Source organism: Antennarius striatus, chromosome 15, assembly GCF_040054535.1.
Source record: "Antennarius striatus isolate MH-2024 chromosome 15, ASM4005453v1, whole genome shotgun sequence".
NCBI classification, from domain to species: Eukaryota; Metazoa; Chordata; class Actinopteri; order Lophiiformes; family Antennariidae; genus Antennarius; species Antennarius striatus.
Genome location: NC_090790.1, coordinates 13,358,622 through 13,377,972, shown reverse-complemented (window position 1 = coordinate 13,377,972; position 19,351 = coordinate 13,358,622). Strand labels below are relative to the sequence as shown.

The window sequence follows — 19,351 nt, the reverse complement described above, 5'->3', positions numbered from 1 at the left end:
CAAACTTAATCAACTAAAATCTTCATTAGACAAAAACATAAACGCTAAAATTTATTTGAATTGCTCCTCTCTGTTGGACCACACATTTGAGTCTTTGCTGGACATCTTAGCTCATTGAGGTTTGGATGCAATTTATGGAGCAGGAACAGTTTTGCATAAACAGTTTGGAAGTTTGCAGCAATTTTACTTTCTCCGGTTTGGCTGCTGGCATTTTCCAGATGTGCAACAATAGATGTTTCCACATGTTCAACAGAGGCAATATTCCTGTGCGCCATTTCATTGTGTCAGGTGAGGAGGTTTGGATTTTGTCGAGGCACCCGTAATGTCAGGATTATAACTGTGTGTTTTATTAGTGGATACTGTAAGATAGGTTGTGTGTTTTGTTTCTTAACAAGCACTTGCCCATCTCCTAATCTGCATTGCCTGTTGTTTTCCTCAGTTTAAGAAAACAGTTGCTTTATTTTAAAATTCATAACCACCTGCCTAACATCCCTGTCTGCTGCCAGAATATCTCTAATTATTTGAGGCACAGACTTTCACATGGCCTGTGAAGGTGTGTCGATACCTGACGTGAAGATTCTTTAAGTCATAAAAAAGGGGGCTCCATGGATCTGACTTGGCTGTGCAGCACATCCTACAAATGGAATAGGATTGGCCACTAATATTCTGCAGCAATGTTTAGGTATATGGTATGTGTAAAAGTAACATCCTTTTAAATGACAGGACCCAAAGTTTACGACCAGAATAATGCTCAAAACTTCGAAGTACTCTTTCGGCTGACCTTCATCCCATAGAACATCTTGGTGCTTGATGCTTCGTCCCTAGGTCAGCGATACAGTAAATACTCAGTCATCCACATGAAGCAAAGCAAAATATGATTCATCAGACCAGGTCACTATCTCTCATTTCCCTGTGGTCCAGTTCTGATGCTGACATTTTAAGTACTTTTTGAGGTAGGCAGGGGTCAGCGTTTGCACTGTGACGGGTCTGCAGATTTTCAACAATTTGAGCCATAACATCAGTGACCCTTGGGCTTCATGGCCTGAGACTCAGTTGTCTAGCTGTCATATTTTGGTCTTTGTCAACATCACTCAAGATGTGTGCCTTGGTCATTTCTCCTGCTTACAATCCTTCATCTTCAAGGACTAATGCTCACAAGTGTGTGTATTTAATGTCAATAAAATACTTTTTTGAGGTTAAATAATATTAAATAAATAGTAATTATAACAATTTAAAATAATAACAAATATTCTTTCATTTTATTTTAATATATTTTTATGTTACATATTAATTAACACCACGTAACACTCATGGCAGCTGGGGTTTTCTTGTCTGTCTCTGATCTCGCGAGATTTCCGTCCTCGCGGAGCTTTGGTCTGGCACGTGTGCCGTTCACTCTCTTTTTTTTTAAGTGGCTCTCAGCTGCCGAGGCGGATGATGATGATGGCGGCGGAGCTGGTTCAGGGACAGGCCTCGGTGGTTCAGCCCGGAACGAAAGATGACTTCGCAGACACGATACGCCGGGTCCGACAGGTAAAATGCCCTTCAGCGAACACGCGTGGGATGCTTTCGGACCACAAAGAACGTGTTTGTAAACGGAGCTGGCCAGGACTTTAGTCGGGGCAACCTGTACTCACTGGGTTACTACAAACACTCCCCATGCACACAGCTAGCTAGAAAGCTAACGTGAAGTAGCCGACACAGCAAAGCTAAGAGGACAGATTAGAGTTTCAACTGGGCAAAAGACGCGTTAAGTAGCCGTGTCAGAACTCCCAGCGACCGAGCAAGTAGTGTCTTATGTAAATCACAAAAGCATCGTGCAATGTCAAAGTTTGGGCAACTTTCGTAACGTTACGTCAAACTGACACACTGCAACCTGTTGTGAAGTCAAAGAAGTTGCAGTTAGCTTAGCTTGCTAACATGCAATCACAAGCTGGATGCTCAACAGCTTGACGTGCTCAACAACGTGACTGAAGCTAATGTTCAGTTGTGTCAACCCTGAGCAGCCCGGCTGTCCCGACACGCTGTCAGGGAGTTAGCTGCTTGCTTCTGGAGGTAGCATTGGTGGAACTGGATGTTGCTCCGGTTAAATACACACACACTCAGCTCGGACAGTAAGCTGTTGTAATTCTAACGATCAGATTCACTTACATCCATCTTAACCTTAATAATTAGCCTGTGTATACAGTTAGCATAACGCCTTGGACTTAAAGCTAACTAGCACAACTGGTGCTTGAGGGCTAACGTATGTGCTAATGTGTGTTAGCAGGCTGCGTTAGAGTAAGGCCATGTAATGTAACGTCATCTGTTCGAACACCCCCCCTCACATTTGCTCTTAAGCATGCTTGGATTTTTCCATTGCTGACTGAAGAATACCTGAAAAATATCATTTGCAAAGACAGCCTGTATTTCACTGCTCCTTTCAAACATTGGTGAGTTTCTGGTGTTGACAGAGCAGAAATCACCATTATATTTGGATTAAGTTGGCTCTAAATTAAACTGTCTTTATACGGTAAAAGTAGATTAGTGAAACACCAAATGCAAATAAGTGTGTAAACCAGATTAAAACCATACAGCTTCCAGTAGAGCCTGTCTTGTGCAGAATATAACCCTTGCATGAGCAAATAGTGTGTGTGTGTGTGTGTGTGTGTGTGTGTGTGTTCCTGCAATGTAATAAAACAAACACAAATTTCTGACTTAGTTTTATGCAAATATTTGGTGTAATTTTGAAACTAGTAATTTTAGAATATGTTAGTGTCTGGCATTCATTTTTGTGGTCACACCTTGTTCAGAAGATCCTTGCCTTGTTACAACGCTTCTTCACACTTAGTGTGTTTGGTGTTATTTTCTACAGATGGAACAGGATAGCAGTCACCTGCTTATCTGCACTCAAAGAGACCAGTTAAAGTGACTTGGCTGACATTTAAATCTTGAAGCTGCAGGCGCTTAAATTTATGTGCTGTACATTTAATTTTGATTGCTAGCAAACAAGTTCAAGCACACAATGTAAATTTTCAATTCATCAGACTAAATCACCAGATGTTGATGTCTGCAGGACATTTCATTCAGTCAATAGTCTGTTGAATTTGACACTTCTACACTATTTTCCCTAATAGTATGTTATTAATGTTTTTAATTATCATTTTGGTGTATTATGTGTTGGGTAACATTAACTTGAAATGGAACTTGAGCACAGTGGTCAAATATTCTGTATGGGTTCATGTTAAGAGGTAGTTTGTTAAGTTACATAAAAACAACAAACCCATCCACTGGGAAGTTTCAGCAGATGTTGATTAGTTTCTTCTTTTAGACATACAGTAAATATAACCCCTGAAATGAGTCTTATAATCAGTAAATACCACAACAAACAGGTGAGGCTGTGCAAGATGGCAGAATAGGCTAAGTTCGAAGCATTAACATTAGCTGTTGGAACAATTCCCATGAAGAATTGAATGATGTCAACAAGAAATAGTGCAGAAAAATTTACATTTTTATGTTGAGCCACTAAGAACGTCACAAAAATAATTTTTCGTTCATGATAACAAAGTTTAAAGATTATTGACAAGCGTTTTTACTCTGAACTCCTAACAGGTCTTTCTGTTAAGGAGCCTTGAATAATTAAGTAGATAAACAAATCTTTTTTGTCATACTTATTGTACCTTTTATGTTTGATTCTTTTTCACTGTCATTTAGTTTGTCTTGGTGGTTAATTTTTTCAGCCCTAGCCCTGCGTGTGGTGGGGTTAAAGATAAATTCTTGCGACGGCCTGTTAGATATGCACCTTCCTGTAAACAAGCAATCCATAAGTTTGAGTACTTGTTTTATTACTGCAGTAATTAGGTGAGAAGAATCGTCTTAGACTTATACTTGAATGAATGTAATCAGTGCGCAGTTGTTTTTTTCTGAATAATGGAACAAGCTAAACTCTGAAATGTTGTCAAACTACAACATCATACAACCACACTGTTACGGAAGCAGTTGATGGAACAGACAGGTGTTTCAGAAGATGTGTCTGCCTAATTTTGTTGAAGCCAAGCTCAGAGATGCATTTGTCTCACAAGGAGTTGAAGCATTTTCTTAGATAGCGACCAGAGCCTTTCAGACTGCTTCACCACATAAGTATAGAAATGTGATGTAATCTTCGACCATCAACATCTTTCTCAGCTGCGTATTTCAGTTGGACCCATCTCATATATTCATTCCTGAAGATGATGGAAGTGTTTTTAGTGTACTTGCTAAATTTTTAAATTTTAGGGGAGTAGCGGGGGTTCCAGTCAGGCACAGATGTCGATTAAGTGTAATTTTCTGAAATACTATACGTATGTATGGAAGGCAAGGAGGCAGATTTATAGAAGAGTGGAAAATGCTTTTGGCGCTCTGGTGCAGAATAACCGTAGATTGTCCATCACTGCATAACATGAACAACTGCTCCTGGTCGTAATCGACAGATCGGTTTTTAACTAAGATGTAATGCTAAATGGAGCACTTGTCTTTAAGTAGTGTGCAGGGCTTGGACATGTGTATCACTATGGGCTTAACATCCTCTTTCCCTCAATCAGGTATTGATTTGGATCCATGAAAGTAAACGCTCACTAAATAGTGATGTGTGTTCATTGTTTCAGTTCAATAAATATTTTTTATACCAAACAAAAAAACCGTAAAGAGTTTTGCGTTCCCTTACAAAGCACATCTCTAGAAATGACTCCAGAAATCAATTTTGACCAACTTTTAGATAGAAGTCCGTTGGAATAAAATGAATAAATTATGTTTTAAAATTAAATGTTCTGCTACTCTGTGATATGAAGTTATAAATGACATACATTTGATCAAAAAAAATGTATGTTTATGAGTTCTTAACTGCATAAAAGTCTGGGCAAGTATAATTGCAAACAGTAACTTGACTGATTGAAGCAATTTTGACTTTCTAATTCTAGCTTAAAATTTTTATGTTGTAAAACTGCTCGTCTGACACTTGTACTACTACTGAATACAGTTGAAACGAGTTTTCCTTCATTATTTTAATCTTATCTGTACATCTAATACTGCTCCTGCTTCTGAAACAACAGTTCAGTTTAAACGAACAGCTGCAAACGTTTTGTGTAACAGATTCTGGTAGCTTGTATGCCTTTTGTAACCTCCCCCCATTATCTACTGGTATATCCAGTCCGTTAAGATTTCTGTGTCGTGGTGATCTGTATCACTTGGCACTGAGAGTAAAAAAAAGTGTTAGTCGGTGGTAGCTGAGACACGATGCTTTTCCTCAAACAGCCATTAATATCCTGAAAAATAATGATCAGGCTGCTGTAGTGTTGTACAAAGTGCAGTTTGTAGCTGCTGTCAGAATTATCTTCACAAGCGATGGCTGTGTCGAACTTAGCTGCTAATACGAGACTTATTAAAAAAAAAAGAAGGAACGCAAAGTGGTTGTCAGGGAAAAGCAATGTAGGCTCATCCCACTTCCATTTTTCACTTACATGCAGTCTGTTTTCATGTGTCTCCAGATGGCAGCCAAGATGGGAGGTGACCAGATGCCCAACATGAACAGCTCCTCTCCCGTCATGGACCCCTCCCTGTATGGTTTCGGAGGCCAAAAACGTTCTCTTGATAACGGAGGTAAGCCTTCAGTTATACACATGCATTCTGTGGGTGTGTGTGCTGTTCCAATAGAATGATGTAGACAGAGCCACTGCATGCTTTTCATTCAGCGAGGCATGTAGACCAGTTAAATCACAGACGTCAATGGCAGCCAGTGATTTAACTTTATAATTTGATTTGCGATGCAACAAAGTTTGTGTGTATCAGCACACACCTGCAAGTGAACACTATGTGGCTCTGAGTGAAGCGTCTTGTGGTTGGTCGAGAACAGACAGAAAACATTGATAAAGTCCAGATAGTCCGCCGAAAATCAATTCGCTAACAGCAAATTAGTTAATTCTACATTTGTACAGTTTTTGTCTCCTCAGTGTAGAAAGATGCTGTAAGTCGTCTTCTGCCAGTTCTGTGTGTTGTGTACCCTTTATTAGTGTTTGCTCCAACCACCGTATAAAACCAAGATTGTTAATCACTGATTTGTGAGTCTGTGCCACAAAAAAAAAGTTTCAATAATTTATTTTTGAGCTCACACTCACAAAACATCAGACAAGTAAAATCATGTAAATCAGGGTCCATCCACTTCACGGTTGTGAAGGTGTTTTTGTTCCAAAACCATTTTAAAACGTGTCACAACAATCATGAGTTAACCAGGACAAGTTTAAAAAGAATAGAATCTGGTATGAGATTCAATCTGCAGCAGTATGAATTTTTTCATCAGTGTACTTTAGTAAATTATGCACATAATGCTTGAGTTTTTCATCCAGGAATGAATTTTTGTTTTTTGTTTTTTTTGGTCACACCATGTTTCATGAAATTTTTTCACACAACAACAACCCCCCACACCCCCCCTCCCCAAGTCCAGGATTTAAGAGGCATATATGGACGAAAACTTGGGGTTTAAGCATTACATTCAGTTAATTACGCTTAAAGACTACAGAAAATGTCTTGATTCATAGTATGCGTATAATCAGCTCTAATGATCCTTAAAGGAATGAAAACAATTCTTTTCATGGCTGTACAAATGTTTTCTTCTATGAATACAAAATGTTTTTTAATGTTTATATTTTTATAAAAATTCAAAATAAGCTAATGTACATGGTATGTTACTCCTGAGATTAATATATTGCTGCAGCCTATATAATTTACATTTCAGTAAGGGTTAATAAACCAGAACAGAATTCTGTGAAACTTGGTTCCCTGCTATTCTCTGCTTTCTCTGTATCGTTGATAATTACCTCAACCTTTAATTAACATCTCACAACTGAACAGTTTTTAGTTGACTAGAAACATTATGGTTTTATAGTTTCAAAGCTATTTTTGTTGGGATTATCTGACAGTGATGGTGGAAAAAAGTGTCACAACAGATCATTGTGGTTTGATCCGTTCCACAGCCGTAAAGGGGAAGCACCAGTCATTTATCCTGTCCTCCTCCTTTCACAGTTTCTATGATAGTTGAGCCTTGAATGCGCCGATAAACAAAAAACTATATGCAGCTCAGATTTAGGTTCATCTGATGCACTATTATTCTTTATAACAATTTGTCCCAAATTTTCTCCTTCGGGGTTGTTGGTGGTTGTCTTTGCAGCACTGAGGCTAACTGTTAAATTATCAAATATACAAAGAAACGCAGTGCATTTGTGTCTTGTTCTGCAGTCTTGTCCTTGAATGAGTTCAACTCCTGATTTATATTCATAGCTCTTCCATTCTCGAGCGTCAACCCCGATGCATTTCAACAAGAAGTGGAAAGAAGTGGAGCAAACACCCATAAAATTGATTGAAGCTGCTTGATATCAACTCAGGTGTTCACGTTCACGGCAGCACATCCTCCACTGACCCTGCAGGACCCTTGCTCGGTGCTACCTGTCAAAATTCAATTCATGACCAGCAACCAGTGACCCGTTTACTCCCTCAGTTTTTAGGGGTTTTTTTTCTCCTGAACGTCTCTGATTGAAACACTCACAGGCCTGATTACCATGCCGGTGAACATCCCCCGCTGTGGGTCAGACACCAACATGAATGCTTGGCAGGGCCGTATCCATCTGCTCCCATCTTCTCAAACCCTGCCTCGTTTTACTTTGGCTGCTTTATCAATGATGATTTTAATTTACTGTTTATTTGTAACCTGTGATATCAGACTGTTTCTCTGTTTGTTTCCTCTCTGTCCTCTCAGTAGGGAACCACCTCGGTGCGATGGCACATCAAAGGTGAGCAGAAAAGACTCTCATTACTGTTTAATATTTTAATACACTTTTGATGTGTTTCTGGTATTTTCCTGTATTCCTATTTAGTTGGTTGGAGAACGTTTGTTTTCCCTGAAAGCCTTATTTTAATTTGCCTCAAGTCTTACTTTTATGTTGTAAAAATACTGAATAGAATAGAATACAAGCTGAGTCCGTTATTGATCGGGCCCTAATCTCTCTCAGGGCTTTTGCGACAGAAGACTTCAAAGTGCCTGATAAAATGGTCGGATTCAGTAAGTAGCCTTTGTGTTGATTGTAGTTGGTGTTGTTTGACATGTAATTATCACTGATGACGTTTGTGTCAGGTTTTTGGGTCACTGCTTTTGGCCGCACTCTAAATTCAAATAGGCTTAAAGTTGTCCTTTTCCATTTCATCCATAGTCATTGGAAAAGGAGGGGAGCAGATCTCAAGAATTCAGCTGGAATCCGGTTGTAAGATCCAGATAGCTTCAGGTAAAATCTGAGTCAAATTAAGTCGGTCAGAGGGACTAAAAGTTTTCAGGGTGTCGCTGGTTAATTGCCCAACTTAAGATCAGACTGAGTATACTTTTCAAATATTTATAGCACATACAGTGCTTGAAAAACCAATAAAAGCACAGGGATATCAAAATTAAAAATGATGTCCTGAGTAGATTTAGACTGGGTTCCAAATGTCTCTTGTGAATTTTGAGACTTGTTCTTTAATTTTTGCAATTGGTTGCTGTTGCTGGATCTCTGCTCTTGATTGTATTCTACATGATTTTTGATTGCTCCGTTATGTTTGGGGGCTTGAATGAAGTCTTAGTAAATTGCATTTACAGAATAAAATTAAAATGGAGGCAACGGCAGCAGCTTCATATTACCTGTATAATTCCCTGCTAGTTGTGTTGTGAACAAGAACTTGCATTTTTGACAAACACAAACAAGAAAAAAAAATTTCAATTCAAAAATATATTACCTTTATTTTAAAATACTAAATGCAAAAAGTTCTGCTCTTGCCACATCTACATCAGGGGTTTGAAGGTTCCTCTGCCTTTCTGAAAGGGGATAAATCCATTTTTAATCATATTATGTTTTGAATAGTGTTTTTGTTTGGACTGGAGTAAATGCTTAAAATGTCTTCAAAAATATTTCTCAACTGTCAAGTTTGGTAATTTAACCATTGTATATTCAGGTATGTGCATATGGGGAGACTTTCATCTGCTCTGAGTTAAAGACATGTCAGCACAGTGACTATTGATGACATCACAACTAGTTGTGCATCTGAAGACTTGATATTTGCTGGAATATTTTTCCTTACACTATAGAGAAGCTTTGCATCAGAGCTGTTGCATTTATTAAGTTATTTATTTTTCCCTGTTTGATGCAACACATTTAGTGTCTGAAGGATACACACATAGTATGTGTGGTTTAAACTGTTGTGCTTGTTGTATTCCAGACAGTGGAGGCATGTTGGACAGGCCCTGCACACTGACTGGGAGCCCAGAGAACATCGAGTAAGTGTGCCCTATTGTCACGAACCAGAGGGCGTGAACTCGGATCCCTTTTCTCATCTTCCCTTAATCAGTCACCAAATCACCTGAACACCTCTTTCACGTTTGACATAGAGAAATGTTTGGTGTAGCATCTGTAACTCTGCTGACAAATGTGTTTCCTTTATTCAACCCCCTCCCACAGCCAGGCCAAAAGGCTGCTGAGCGAGATTGTGGAGCAGTGTCGTTACGGTCCAGGCTTCCACAGCGATATGGACGGCAACAGCTCAATCCAACAGATCCTCATCCCAGCCAACAAAGTTGGCCTGGTCATCGGCAAAGGAGGAGAGACCATCAAGCAGCTACAGGTGTGGTGGCAGACCACAAACTGCAGTAGCAGTTAAAACTTTATTGGTATTTCATCCACCTAAACACAGCTCAGTGATCACGTCTGCAGAGGAGCAGGTCTGACCAGTGAACCCAGCGATGCAAATGAAACCAGTTATTTAAAACCACAACCTTCAGTTGTGGGGTAATAAATGTTGATTAAGCTTTAAGATCTGCTTGTGAATAATAGTCTAGTTGTTTAATCAGCACCTTCAGAAAGAGGATAGTGAGATAATCTGATATCTACTCATTTTTGGAATTCTGCTGGGACTCGTTTAGGATGTACTTTTTTTTATATAATCCAATCTAATCTAACACTTACATTTGCCTAAATATTGTTTAAATATGTGTCTGGCACATTGAAATAGCATTTTTTTAATTTGGAAAGAGCACTTTCAAATGAGTGTTGCCTTCTGTTACATTCAGCGTCAAGCACATACTGTATATATACATTGACATCATATAGTCATATAGTCTCCTAAGCAAGTTTTTGATGTTGCTCTTTCCAGTGTTTTTAACCATTTATGTGTTTGAACATTTACAAAAAACACGGGAAGCTGTCATATTTAAAAGAAAAAAACCCCCAGAAAAAAGGGCTTCTAGATTTTATATGCTTCTAGACCAAGGCAGCTCGCTGGACTACACCAAATAGCATGCTAAAGCTGAAAGAACTGTCCTTTGTTGCTTGTACACAAAATCTGATTTAAAATAGATTATCAAGAACTTGAACGAGTGGTTAGGGGTGGTGTTATCAATCAAATGCTAATGATTATTGACCTATTTGCTGTCTTATTAGATTCACATGTCTTTAGTTTATAATAGCCTTTATATGACAAAATGTTCTGTAGTTTTGAACACATCAGATCTTGTACTGGTAGAAGATGCCAAAATAAATACTTAAAAAATATAACCTGTTTTTTTAGATGTGGGCAGAATTTCTACCTTTTGAGAGCAAACGGTGTTTTAGTCCCCAGGCAGCTGAATTGTTGATGCACCACTCCGGTTTTGCCCCTACAGGAGAGAACGGGAGTGCAGATGATAATGATCCAGGATGACCCCATGCCCACTGGAGCGGACAAGCCCCTGAGAATCACTGGAGATCCCCTCAAAGTGCAGGTGGGTCTCCAGAGAGCTCAGCATGTGACACGTTCCTTCAAGTTTACACTCAGTTTTACTCATTTTATGCCTTCAGTCTCTTTGACATTTGAAAAGCTCTTTGTTTCTCTGAAGAGAATTTAAAATATTTGTTTTATCGAAGGTTTTTGTCTTGTCTTACACAGCAAGCCCGTGAACTTGTGGTGAAGCTCATTCGAGACAAGGACCAAGGAGAGTTCAGGGTCGGCAGAGCAGACTTTGGGTCAAAAATGGGGGGAAGCAGTCTGGATGTAAGAGTCTTGTACAGCAGATATTCATGTTATTTCTCATATCTCTAAATTCATTTCCCTGTTCCGATTGGTCAGGTGGTTGTGCCCAGATTTGCTGTTGGGATCATCATCGGCAGGAATGGAGAAATGATTAAAAAGATTCAGAACGACGCCGGGGTCAGGGTGCAGTTCAAGCAAGGTGGGAAGATAAAGCCAGACACAATGCGGGCAGTCACGTCAAGGAGAAATGTGTGATTCTACATCATTATATCTGAGTGTGTGTGTGTGTATGGGGGGTTACAGCAAAGATGACTCGCATGACGACTGTAGGCTAAGCTGTAGCTGATGTCTGTTGCTACGGAGATGCCATTTTGAAACCACAACGAATGATGGTGTGCTTGTGTTTCCAATTCCTGATGCCAGATTTGTTTTTTGTTTGAAATAATTTGCACATTTAATGTTTTACGCATTTAAATATTTTCCATGAACAGCACACCCCAAATCAGATTGAAGTGTTACTGTGCTGAAGGTTTCAGTTATCTTTATTGGACAGCAGTATTCTTTTTTTATATTTTTTTTCTTCCTAAACTTTTAACTAATTTTGTTTTTCTGAAAAGTCCTTAAATAAACATCAAACATCTTTTGAGATGTGCTATCATACCTTGTATTCATTTCAGAGCCGTTACCTTTTCCATATTTACTTTTGTCACTTTTGTACTTTAAAATAAATACAGTACTGTACTTAAAAATATAACCTGTTTTTTTCAAATGCAAACAGTGTTTTAGTCCCGGGGCAACTGAAGTGTTTCTGCACCACTCTGGTTGATACCTTGGTGTACAGAACACAATATACTGTTTATTGAAGAGAACCAAATTAGAAATTCTTTTCCCACCTAGTTTTAATGGGAAACTGCCTCCTTGTGCACTGACTGAAATTTGAGCAGTCAGTCATATTTATTCCAGTGACATCAGTCAATAGTTGACCATGTTTCCTACTTAAAACCTAATCATTAGGCATTAAGATGTCTGTTATGCTCGACATCTTTTGGTAAAGAAGGATTTGGAAGTAAATCATGATTGTTTTTTCTCTTGTGTTGATGGTGCAGATGATGGAGTCAGCCCTGACAGAGTCGCTCAGGTGATGGGCCAGCCTGATAACTGCCACCACGCGGTCCACCTCATCAACGAGCTCGTTCAGACCGCTCAGGTACTGATTCCGCAGACGTTCAGCCTCAAACCTTGCAGTCCGCTTTCCGTCTTTTATTCAGTGTTTCTTCCCGTTATCCTCGTAGGAGCGAGACGGGTTCGGAGGTGTCATGGGACGTCGAGGACGAGCCGACTGCTCCATGGGAGGGCCTAGTGGGCTGCAGGAGGTCACATACGCAGTACCTGCTGACAAGTGTGGTCTGGTGATTGGCAAAGGTTAGGAACAGATGTTTGGGGGTTTTTTTAATCATTTTTATACAGTGCCTTTCCAAAGTATTGGCCCCCCACAAGAACTTTTTGAAATTTTGCCACATTTCATGCTTCAAACTTAAAGATAACAGACTGAAAATATTTTTCATGAATCAACAACATGTGAGACACAATCGTGAAGTGGAACCAAATTTGAAAAGTAGGATGTGCAAAAATATTTGCCCCCTGTTCTCTCAGCTCAGCTAAACGACTCCAGAAGTTCCCTGATGACTTCTGAATGATCCAGTGTTGACCTAAATGACAACAATGACAGAGTGCACCTGTGTGTCATTTGGTCACACATTTGCACATCCTACTTTTCAGTTTTTTATTTGTAAACACAGTTTACAACCAGTTTGTTATCTTTAAGTTTGAAGCCTAAAATGTGGCAAAATGTCAACAAGTTTTTGGGGGGGCCAATACTTTCGCAATGCACTGTATATGTACTTTTGTATATTTATTTCACAATCTTATTTAAATAGCAAAACTTTGTTACAAGCTTCCTTTTCTGAGTTGCTGGTAACTTTTTTCTGGTGAAGTTTTGCCCTAAAAACAACCGTCAACATGAACGTTAATAAGACTCACCAGATTGCCTTTTCTCTCATAATAACTGAAGACCATTTGGTGTCCTGCCATGGTGTGAAACTGAAGACGGTGGGGGGGGGGGGGTTGTTAGTTAGTGACCACCCTCCTATTCTTCCCTGCAGGCCTCATGTATGCAGCACAAGTGGCATTCATTGGTTTCACTAAGGGCTTAATGACGGGGATAATGCGTGTAATGTGACATTAATTGTTAAAGGTGCATAATAACAGCCCTCAATCATGTGGAAGGCTGCCTGGCATCTAATGAGGGTCTTTCAGGCCAATAGAGTGCAGCGAGGGGATGAATAGGAGGAATTAGCTTATTGGCTATTCATGCCCACTCTATTGCCAGCTATTTAAAAGTCATTGACCATTGCATTGGAAGGAGGTGTGTGTGTGTGTGTGTGTGTGTGTGTGTGTGTGTGTGTGTGTGTGTGTGTGTGTGTGTGTGTGTGTGTGTGTGTGTGTAAAAGCATGTCACCTTGGTGTGTGTGTGTGTGCGTGCATTGGTGGGTGGGGTCAGAGGGGGGCCTCTTTACCTAAGATAAAAACATGGCAATAGAAATGTCAAGTGGCTTTTGTGCATGTAGTGGGGCGAGGGAAACAAATAAACCTGGGCGTTGCGTCCCCCCCTCTGAGCATTAGCATATGAAGCGGACCAATATGGTGGAGATGGCGGTGGGTCTGGGCGCTGTCAGCCGGCCCTCAAAGGGCGCGGTGATTAATATCTTTACGATGCCATATGCAGCCCATTGGCCCTCTCTTTTGACCCCCTACACACACACTCAAACACACACAAAGCTTGATGAATCAAGCCACCCACCATCCCTCCTCAGACTTTATTACAGGCATGGAATCAGTGCATAGTAGCCTCCTCCAACTCAACCCATGAATTTTGACTCAAAAAGTTATAAAAGAAGTCGTTCCCTTGTTAGCTTGTTGAGTTTCCAGTTTAAATCCCCGGTCTAAAAAGAAAATGAAAAGCTGTGGGAGAAGAAAGCACATCTTAACATGACTTTGTCGAGCTCTTCTAGAATGAATCCTTTTTTAAAGTCTGTTACCAGAGGATGCTTTCATTGATTATTTATCGTTAAGGTGAAAGATGAAAATGTTTGATCGGTTTCTAAAGGCCCAAGAAGTTGAGGTGTGGATTTATTTGTGTGTGTTTGGGGTGAGGGATACCGTTTAGGTAGAGCACGCGGGGGGGGGGGGTATTGGTACTGCATTGATATTGGTATTACATTAATTTGATGTCATTCAGTTTTGCACTGGCATGAATGATGGCGTGAAGTTTTTTCTGAAAATGACTGACCTTTGTCCCCCACCCTACCCCCCAAAAAAGCATAAAGGGGTCCGACTGATGGATGGATCAGTTTCTGATTAATCTTGAACAAACTGATTGATCAGCCTATAGACTCACTATTATGAGCATGTAATTGATGCTCTCTGAGGCCCTCGTCTGGTCGGCCCCTCCAGACTTTTTCCTCCCGGTCCGTTCAGGATGAGTTTCTACAGGAATTATAAAGATGTAGTTTGATGTGAGCTGCTGCTGTGTCAGCAGGTCCCTGTTAAATATTTTCCCTTGAGGCCTTTCGGGGTTTTTCTCCCCACCAGCAGCTAACCAGTCCATTGGCGTTGTCTTGAATGCCGTCACCAGTTGACTTTTGTATCCCCTCCTTTGCTCCAGCTCACTAAACCAGTCTCATTAATAAGGCCCGTATTATCTGTCCTCATGACAGCCCAGTCCATGAAATGAATAGTCGGGGTCTTCATTGCTCTCTGCTGTCTGACTAGAAGAGCTCATAATGGCTTCATTAAGGCAGAAGTTTCATTTGGTTGACAATGGGTTAATGGCCCATGTGCAGTCTGTTGGCAGCGAGAAATAGGCGGCGGGAGGAGAGAAGGTTTTTGATGAGCGTTTTCATTCGGGGGTCAGCCAGGGTCATCCGAGTGTCAGCCACAAGTGAACAAATGTGTAATTGATGTTGGGACAGCCCCGTTGTCCCCCCCGGGGAAGCACCCGCAGCCTTTTTTTGGTTCAGATGGGCATTGTGGAGGGGGGAAGGCAGCAGCTATATGCGCCCCGTCCATTCCCTCCTCTCATCACAGAGGACAAACAGTCAAGAATGAAGTCTAAAAGAGACAAACGATATCTCAGAAGGAGGATACGCTTCGATTTCGCTCCTTTTCTCCTGCCAGCTATGTTTCATTTCTTCCTCCCGGTTGTAATTGCTTTCCCCACACGTCGGGAAGTTGGCATCTGATGCCGAGGAGGAGGGGGTGTGTGTGATGGAGATGTATTCCTTTTGTTTCCTGATTTGCATGGATGTTAGCACAGAAGGGTAGATCAGCGTGAGACACATGTCGGCGTCTTCAGAAGGTAACGCCGTAGTGCCACCCGAGTGGGTTGAAGTGATTGTAGTGGGGCGATGAGAGAGGGATCAAATTGTCTTCTGTCAGTGGATCATCGTATGATTAGAAACCTGCTTCAGCTAAATACTTTCATTTGTCAGTGTTGCCCTGCATCATTTAGATCAGGGGTGTCAAACTCATTTTCACCGAGGGCCACATCAGCATAATGGCTGTCCTCAAAGGGCCAGATGTAACTTATAAATGGAACTAAATGGAACTCAATGTAATGTAAAATAAATGTAACTACTCCTTCATTTTAAATGACTCAGAATTTTGAAAAAAAATAAGCATAGTTTTTTTCTTTGCAACAGTAATGTATTACTTATTCAAGTTAAACATGACAGTTGCACAGTAAAAAAAATGTTTGCTTATTTCTTTGTTTTATCATAAATCCTTTTGTCAGGTTATTAAACCCACAAAACTCAAGCAATGAAGGACCAAACTATCCAAGTGAATAAAGAAAAATAACAGCAAACACAAGTTAGGACATTCACTTTGTTCAAAACCTTTTGTCAGAGTTTAAATGGGCTTGATTGTGGGAAATGTAGTTTTTGGTCAAAGTACACTTTTGACCAATTTACTTTTAGAGACTGACCTTTTATGCTCTTGTGGGCCACATGAAATGATGCGGCGGGCCACATTTGGCCCCTGGGCCTTGAGTTTGAGACATGTTTTAGATTTTGGTTTAATAAATGGAACAAGAGTTTGAAAGTGAGACATCCATATTAGCTGGAAAGGAAGTGTTAACCTTAACGGGGTTGAGGAACAGAATACAAATTAAATGAAATAATGATGTCGATGGAAGTCAGGTTCATAAATAGTATTTTTAGGTTTAGGGTGGTGTCAGGATAATTGTCGAAGACAGTTGTCTCTTAGAGTAAATCAGGAGCAGACAAATCAATGTTCATCTCACCTGATGCTCCTCCAGGCGGTGAAACCATCAAGAACATCAAGGAGCAGTCCCGCGCCCACGTGGAGCTGCAGAGGAACCCGCCGCCCAACACCGACCCCAACGTTCGCATCTTCTCCATCCGAGGCACCCCTCAGCAGCTGGAGAAGGCCCGCCAGCTGATCGATGAGAGAATTGGGGTAGGTGGTCCGGCTCCTCCGATACTCGCCCAGAACGCCATTGTCTGACCTCTATATTCATGAGCGCACATGTCGGCGCTGAGAGCCGCTGCGGCGAGCTGGATGCTGTAGGCCTGGTGGCCGGCAGGATGTCACCAGAGGTTAAACGTGAAGAATCCATCAAATGGACTTAATGGAGTGTATCAGCGCCCAACCCTGACCTCTGACCTTGCCTGTTGGCTCCCTTTAAACACAAGTGTGGTCTCTTGACTCTTCCTTTTCTCTGTTCTAGGGCCCGGTAATGGGGGGCAACAACAGCTTCGGTATGAATCCCTACAACCAAGGACCAACCACTCCTCCTCAGCAGTAAGGCTCAATTTTTCTCCTGATCGCGTCACATTTGGACTTGAGATTCACGATTATCGGTCAAATACATGCTGATAAATGATCAGTCATAAACTCATCTATTTGGATAATGACTCGCATTGAATTGTTTGTTTTTGCATAAGTGGGCCTCAGACTTTCATGACTGGAGGATGGGGTACAACTTTTCAAATATGGCAACCTCAAGGTCAACAGGAACACAGTAAGTAAACGCACAGCCACTGGCGTTCAAACCCCTGTGTATGAAACATAAAGTTTGACTGACCTCAGCAACAGAATGACTCAGAAAGAGGTCAAAATGAGAATAAGGATGTTAAATTTGAAGTTGAATTCATTTCATTGCTCTTGAATTTTTAATTTGAATCTTGGTTAAATGTATTCTGGCAGTGCTAGCTAGCAGTCCCTTTCCAAACAGAATCGTGGGTGAGAGCAGGAGGTGAAAGGGGGAAAAGGCAAATGGGACTCCCAGTAACTGGTGGTTTTATCTGTCTGGTTTCAGGTCACAATGGATCTCAGACAGGCCAGATGGACTGGGAGCAGTATTATAAAAAGCTAGGCAAGTGTGACGCAAGCAATTAATTCCAACAACCGTCTTTTTCTTTTTCCATTCGTTATGTTCTGTGTTTGTTCCCACTGCCCTGAAGAAGTAATTCATTTGACCATTTAATACGTATAAGCAGTTATCATGATTTTAAATTTTATTGGCTCAAATCAAGTTGGAGAAGCTCTAACAGATGATATTGGATGTTTACATTTTAAAATGAAGTCCTGGTAGTAGTTTTTTCATGTAGTTCGTCTGTTTGTTTGCAGGTCAGCAAAACCAAGCCCAGAGCTCTGCTCCTGAATACAACAAAGCTTGGGGTGAGTTTTTAAGGATAATTAATTAGTAAAACTCAGATTAAATTAGTTTTATCCTCAAACCAGCACAAATGTGACTGTTTTTTACGTACTTATTTTTATATTTTCCACCTCCCCAGGCCAGACAGCTGGTCCTGGATCTCAGCAGACCTCTAATGCGGACTACAGCGCCTGGGTGGACTTCTACAGGCAGCCGATGGCATACTTCAACCAGGGCGCCCAGCAGACACAAGCCCCGGGCCTTCAGGTGAGAACCTTAACGGGCTTCCACCATTGTCTTTCATTTTTTATGTGATGAGACGTGACTAACAGACTTTTTTTTTTATTCTACAGGATCATTAGAGAAGATGCCCAGGTGAAAGACTTGAATCACTGAGAGGATGAAAACAACCCCTTTTTTTAACGGAGGGGGGTTTTAGATTTGCAACGCCTTGAAGATTCTTCTTAGTGAGAAACACTAGCTGTAGAATGACTTCTATGATAAAGTAATATTTCTAAAATCAGGAATGTTTATTTGTTACTAAATGCTTGTGTACACTATTATTTTGGATAGACAGTATCTGGGATCCCTTTTTGGACTTGAGAGCTATTTCCTTTTTCTGTATTTTCTGTCTTTTGATTGTACCGCCAAAATGAACCCAAAAGTTGTGACACTTCAAACGGCAATATGATCTATTTTTTCTAGTTATGTTCAAATGCAACCATGGTTATGTGCTTAGCAGTCTTGAATACCATTTGTCATATGTCAAGATGTTTAAAAGGTGTGTTCAAATGGTTCCTTTTACATAATTCATTGAAATGAAACTGTGATGTTTTGTTACAGGAAATGTAATTTTGTTACACCGCTTAGAAATAAGGATTATGTCAGCGAGTGGCGATAGTTCTAATTTAATTCCTGTTGTGCATTGTATGCTGTTTTCCATTGTCATTTTATTGTTATCTGGTTTAAAGAAAGGTGCAATATCTTATTTCACTTTTGAAACAAATATGGGTTCTCTAATATTTTGATAGACTTTTAACTTGTAGTTTTAAGATGTCTTTTTTTTTTTTTTTTTCCAAATGGAAATGTTATGGATAATTTATTACGATTATCTCATATGATAGGATTTGGGGGGATGTTTGAAAATAGCTTTTTTGCCTTTGCTACCTTGTAAAACTATGTATATATGCTCATATTTGACTGTTAATTTAAAATAGATATGTTTCATATATATATATATAATTATAAAGATTTTTTTCCTGTGATCAGAGTTGCAGGAAACTTGTCCCTCATTTTCTGTTCCATTTTCATACTGAAAATGTTCAAAGATTGTGAAATGTGTGATTTGAAATTTGATGTTGCATCTTGTTATGAAGAAATATGGAAGTCGTAAATTTTTGTGTATGTTCTGTACCTGAACTATTCAAGACTGCTAAGCCTCTGTACTGCTACCTGTGTAATAATTGATAGTATTTTTATGTTTTAAGTATTATGATCAAAAAAAAAAAAAAAACTTATTAGGTACCTCCCAGTTCGCCAGCGCCCCACTGAGCCCTCGCTGTGGACCCAGTGGACCGT

At 40.2% G+C, this 19,351-nt stretch overlaps 1 protein-coding gene across 4 annotated transcripts in view; it reads left to right on the top strand.

Annotated features, from left to right (window-relative positions):
- The first annotated feature begins 1,417 nt into the window (after positions 1 to 1,417).
- The window catches only part of fubp3 (far upstream element (FUSE) binding protein 3), an 18,406-nt gene continuing 472 nt past the window's right edge, over positions 1,418 to 19,351 (top strand). Inside the window, exons 1-19 of one of the 4 annotated variants that reach the window (XM_068335112.1) lie at positions 1,418 to 1,533; positions 5,502 to 5,613; positions 7,763 to 7,796; positions 8,016 to 8,065; positions 8,214 to 8,285; positions 9,250 to 9,307; positions 9,489 to 9,651; positions 10,688 to 10,786; positions 10,951 to 11,055; positions 11,131 to 11,233; positions 12,141 to 12,241; positions 12,327 to 12,456; positions 16,412 to 16,572; positions 16,844 to 16,917; positions 17,061 to 17,137; positions 17,435 to 17,491; positions 17,746 to 17,796; positions 17,913 to 18,040; positions 18,127 to 19,351. The exon at positions 18,127 to 19,351 is cut by the window's right edge and continues 472 nt beyond it. In XM_068335112.1, the coding sequence (XP_068191213.1) occupies positions 1,435 to 1,533; positions 5,502 to 5,613; positions 7,763 to 7,796; positions 8,016 to 8,065; positions 8,214 to 8,285; positions 9,250 to 9,307; positions 9,489 to 9,651; positions 10,688 to 10,786; positions 10,951 to 11,055; positions 11,131 to 11,233; positions 12,141 to 12,241; positions 12,327 to 12,456; positions 16,412 to 16,572; positions 16,844 to 16,917; positions 17,061 to 17,137; positions 17,435 to 17,491; positions 17,746 to 17,796; positions 17,913 to 18,040; positions 18,127 to 18,135 (1,683 nt within the window). In that variant the 5' untranslated portion in view covers positions 1,418 to 1,434 and the 3' untranslated portion in view covers positions 18,136 to 19,351. The remainder of the gene's footprint in view (positions 1,534 to 5,501; positions 5,614 to 7,762; positions 7,797 to 8,015; positions 8,066 to 8,213; positions 8,286 to 9,249; positions 9,308 to 9,488; positions 9,652 to 10,687; positions 10,787 to 10,950; positions 11,056 to 11,130; positions 11,234 to 12,140; positions 12,242 to 12,326; positions 12,457 to 16,411; positions 16,573 to 16,843; positions 16,918 to 17,060; positions 17,138 to 17,434; positions 17,492 to 17,745; positions 17,797 to 17,912; positions 18,041 to 18,126) is intronic. The other 3 variants (XM_068335115.1, XM_068335114.1, XM_068335113.1) reach the window with 3 other exon arrangements.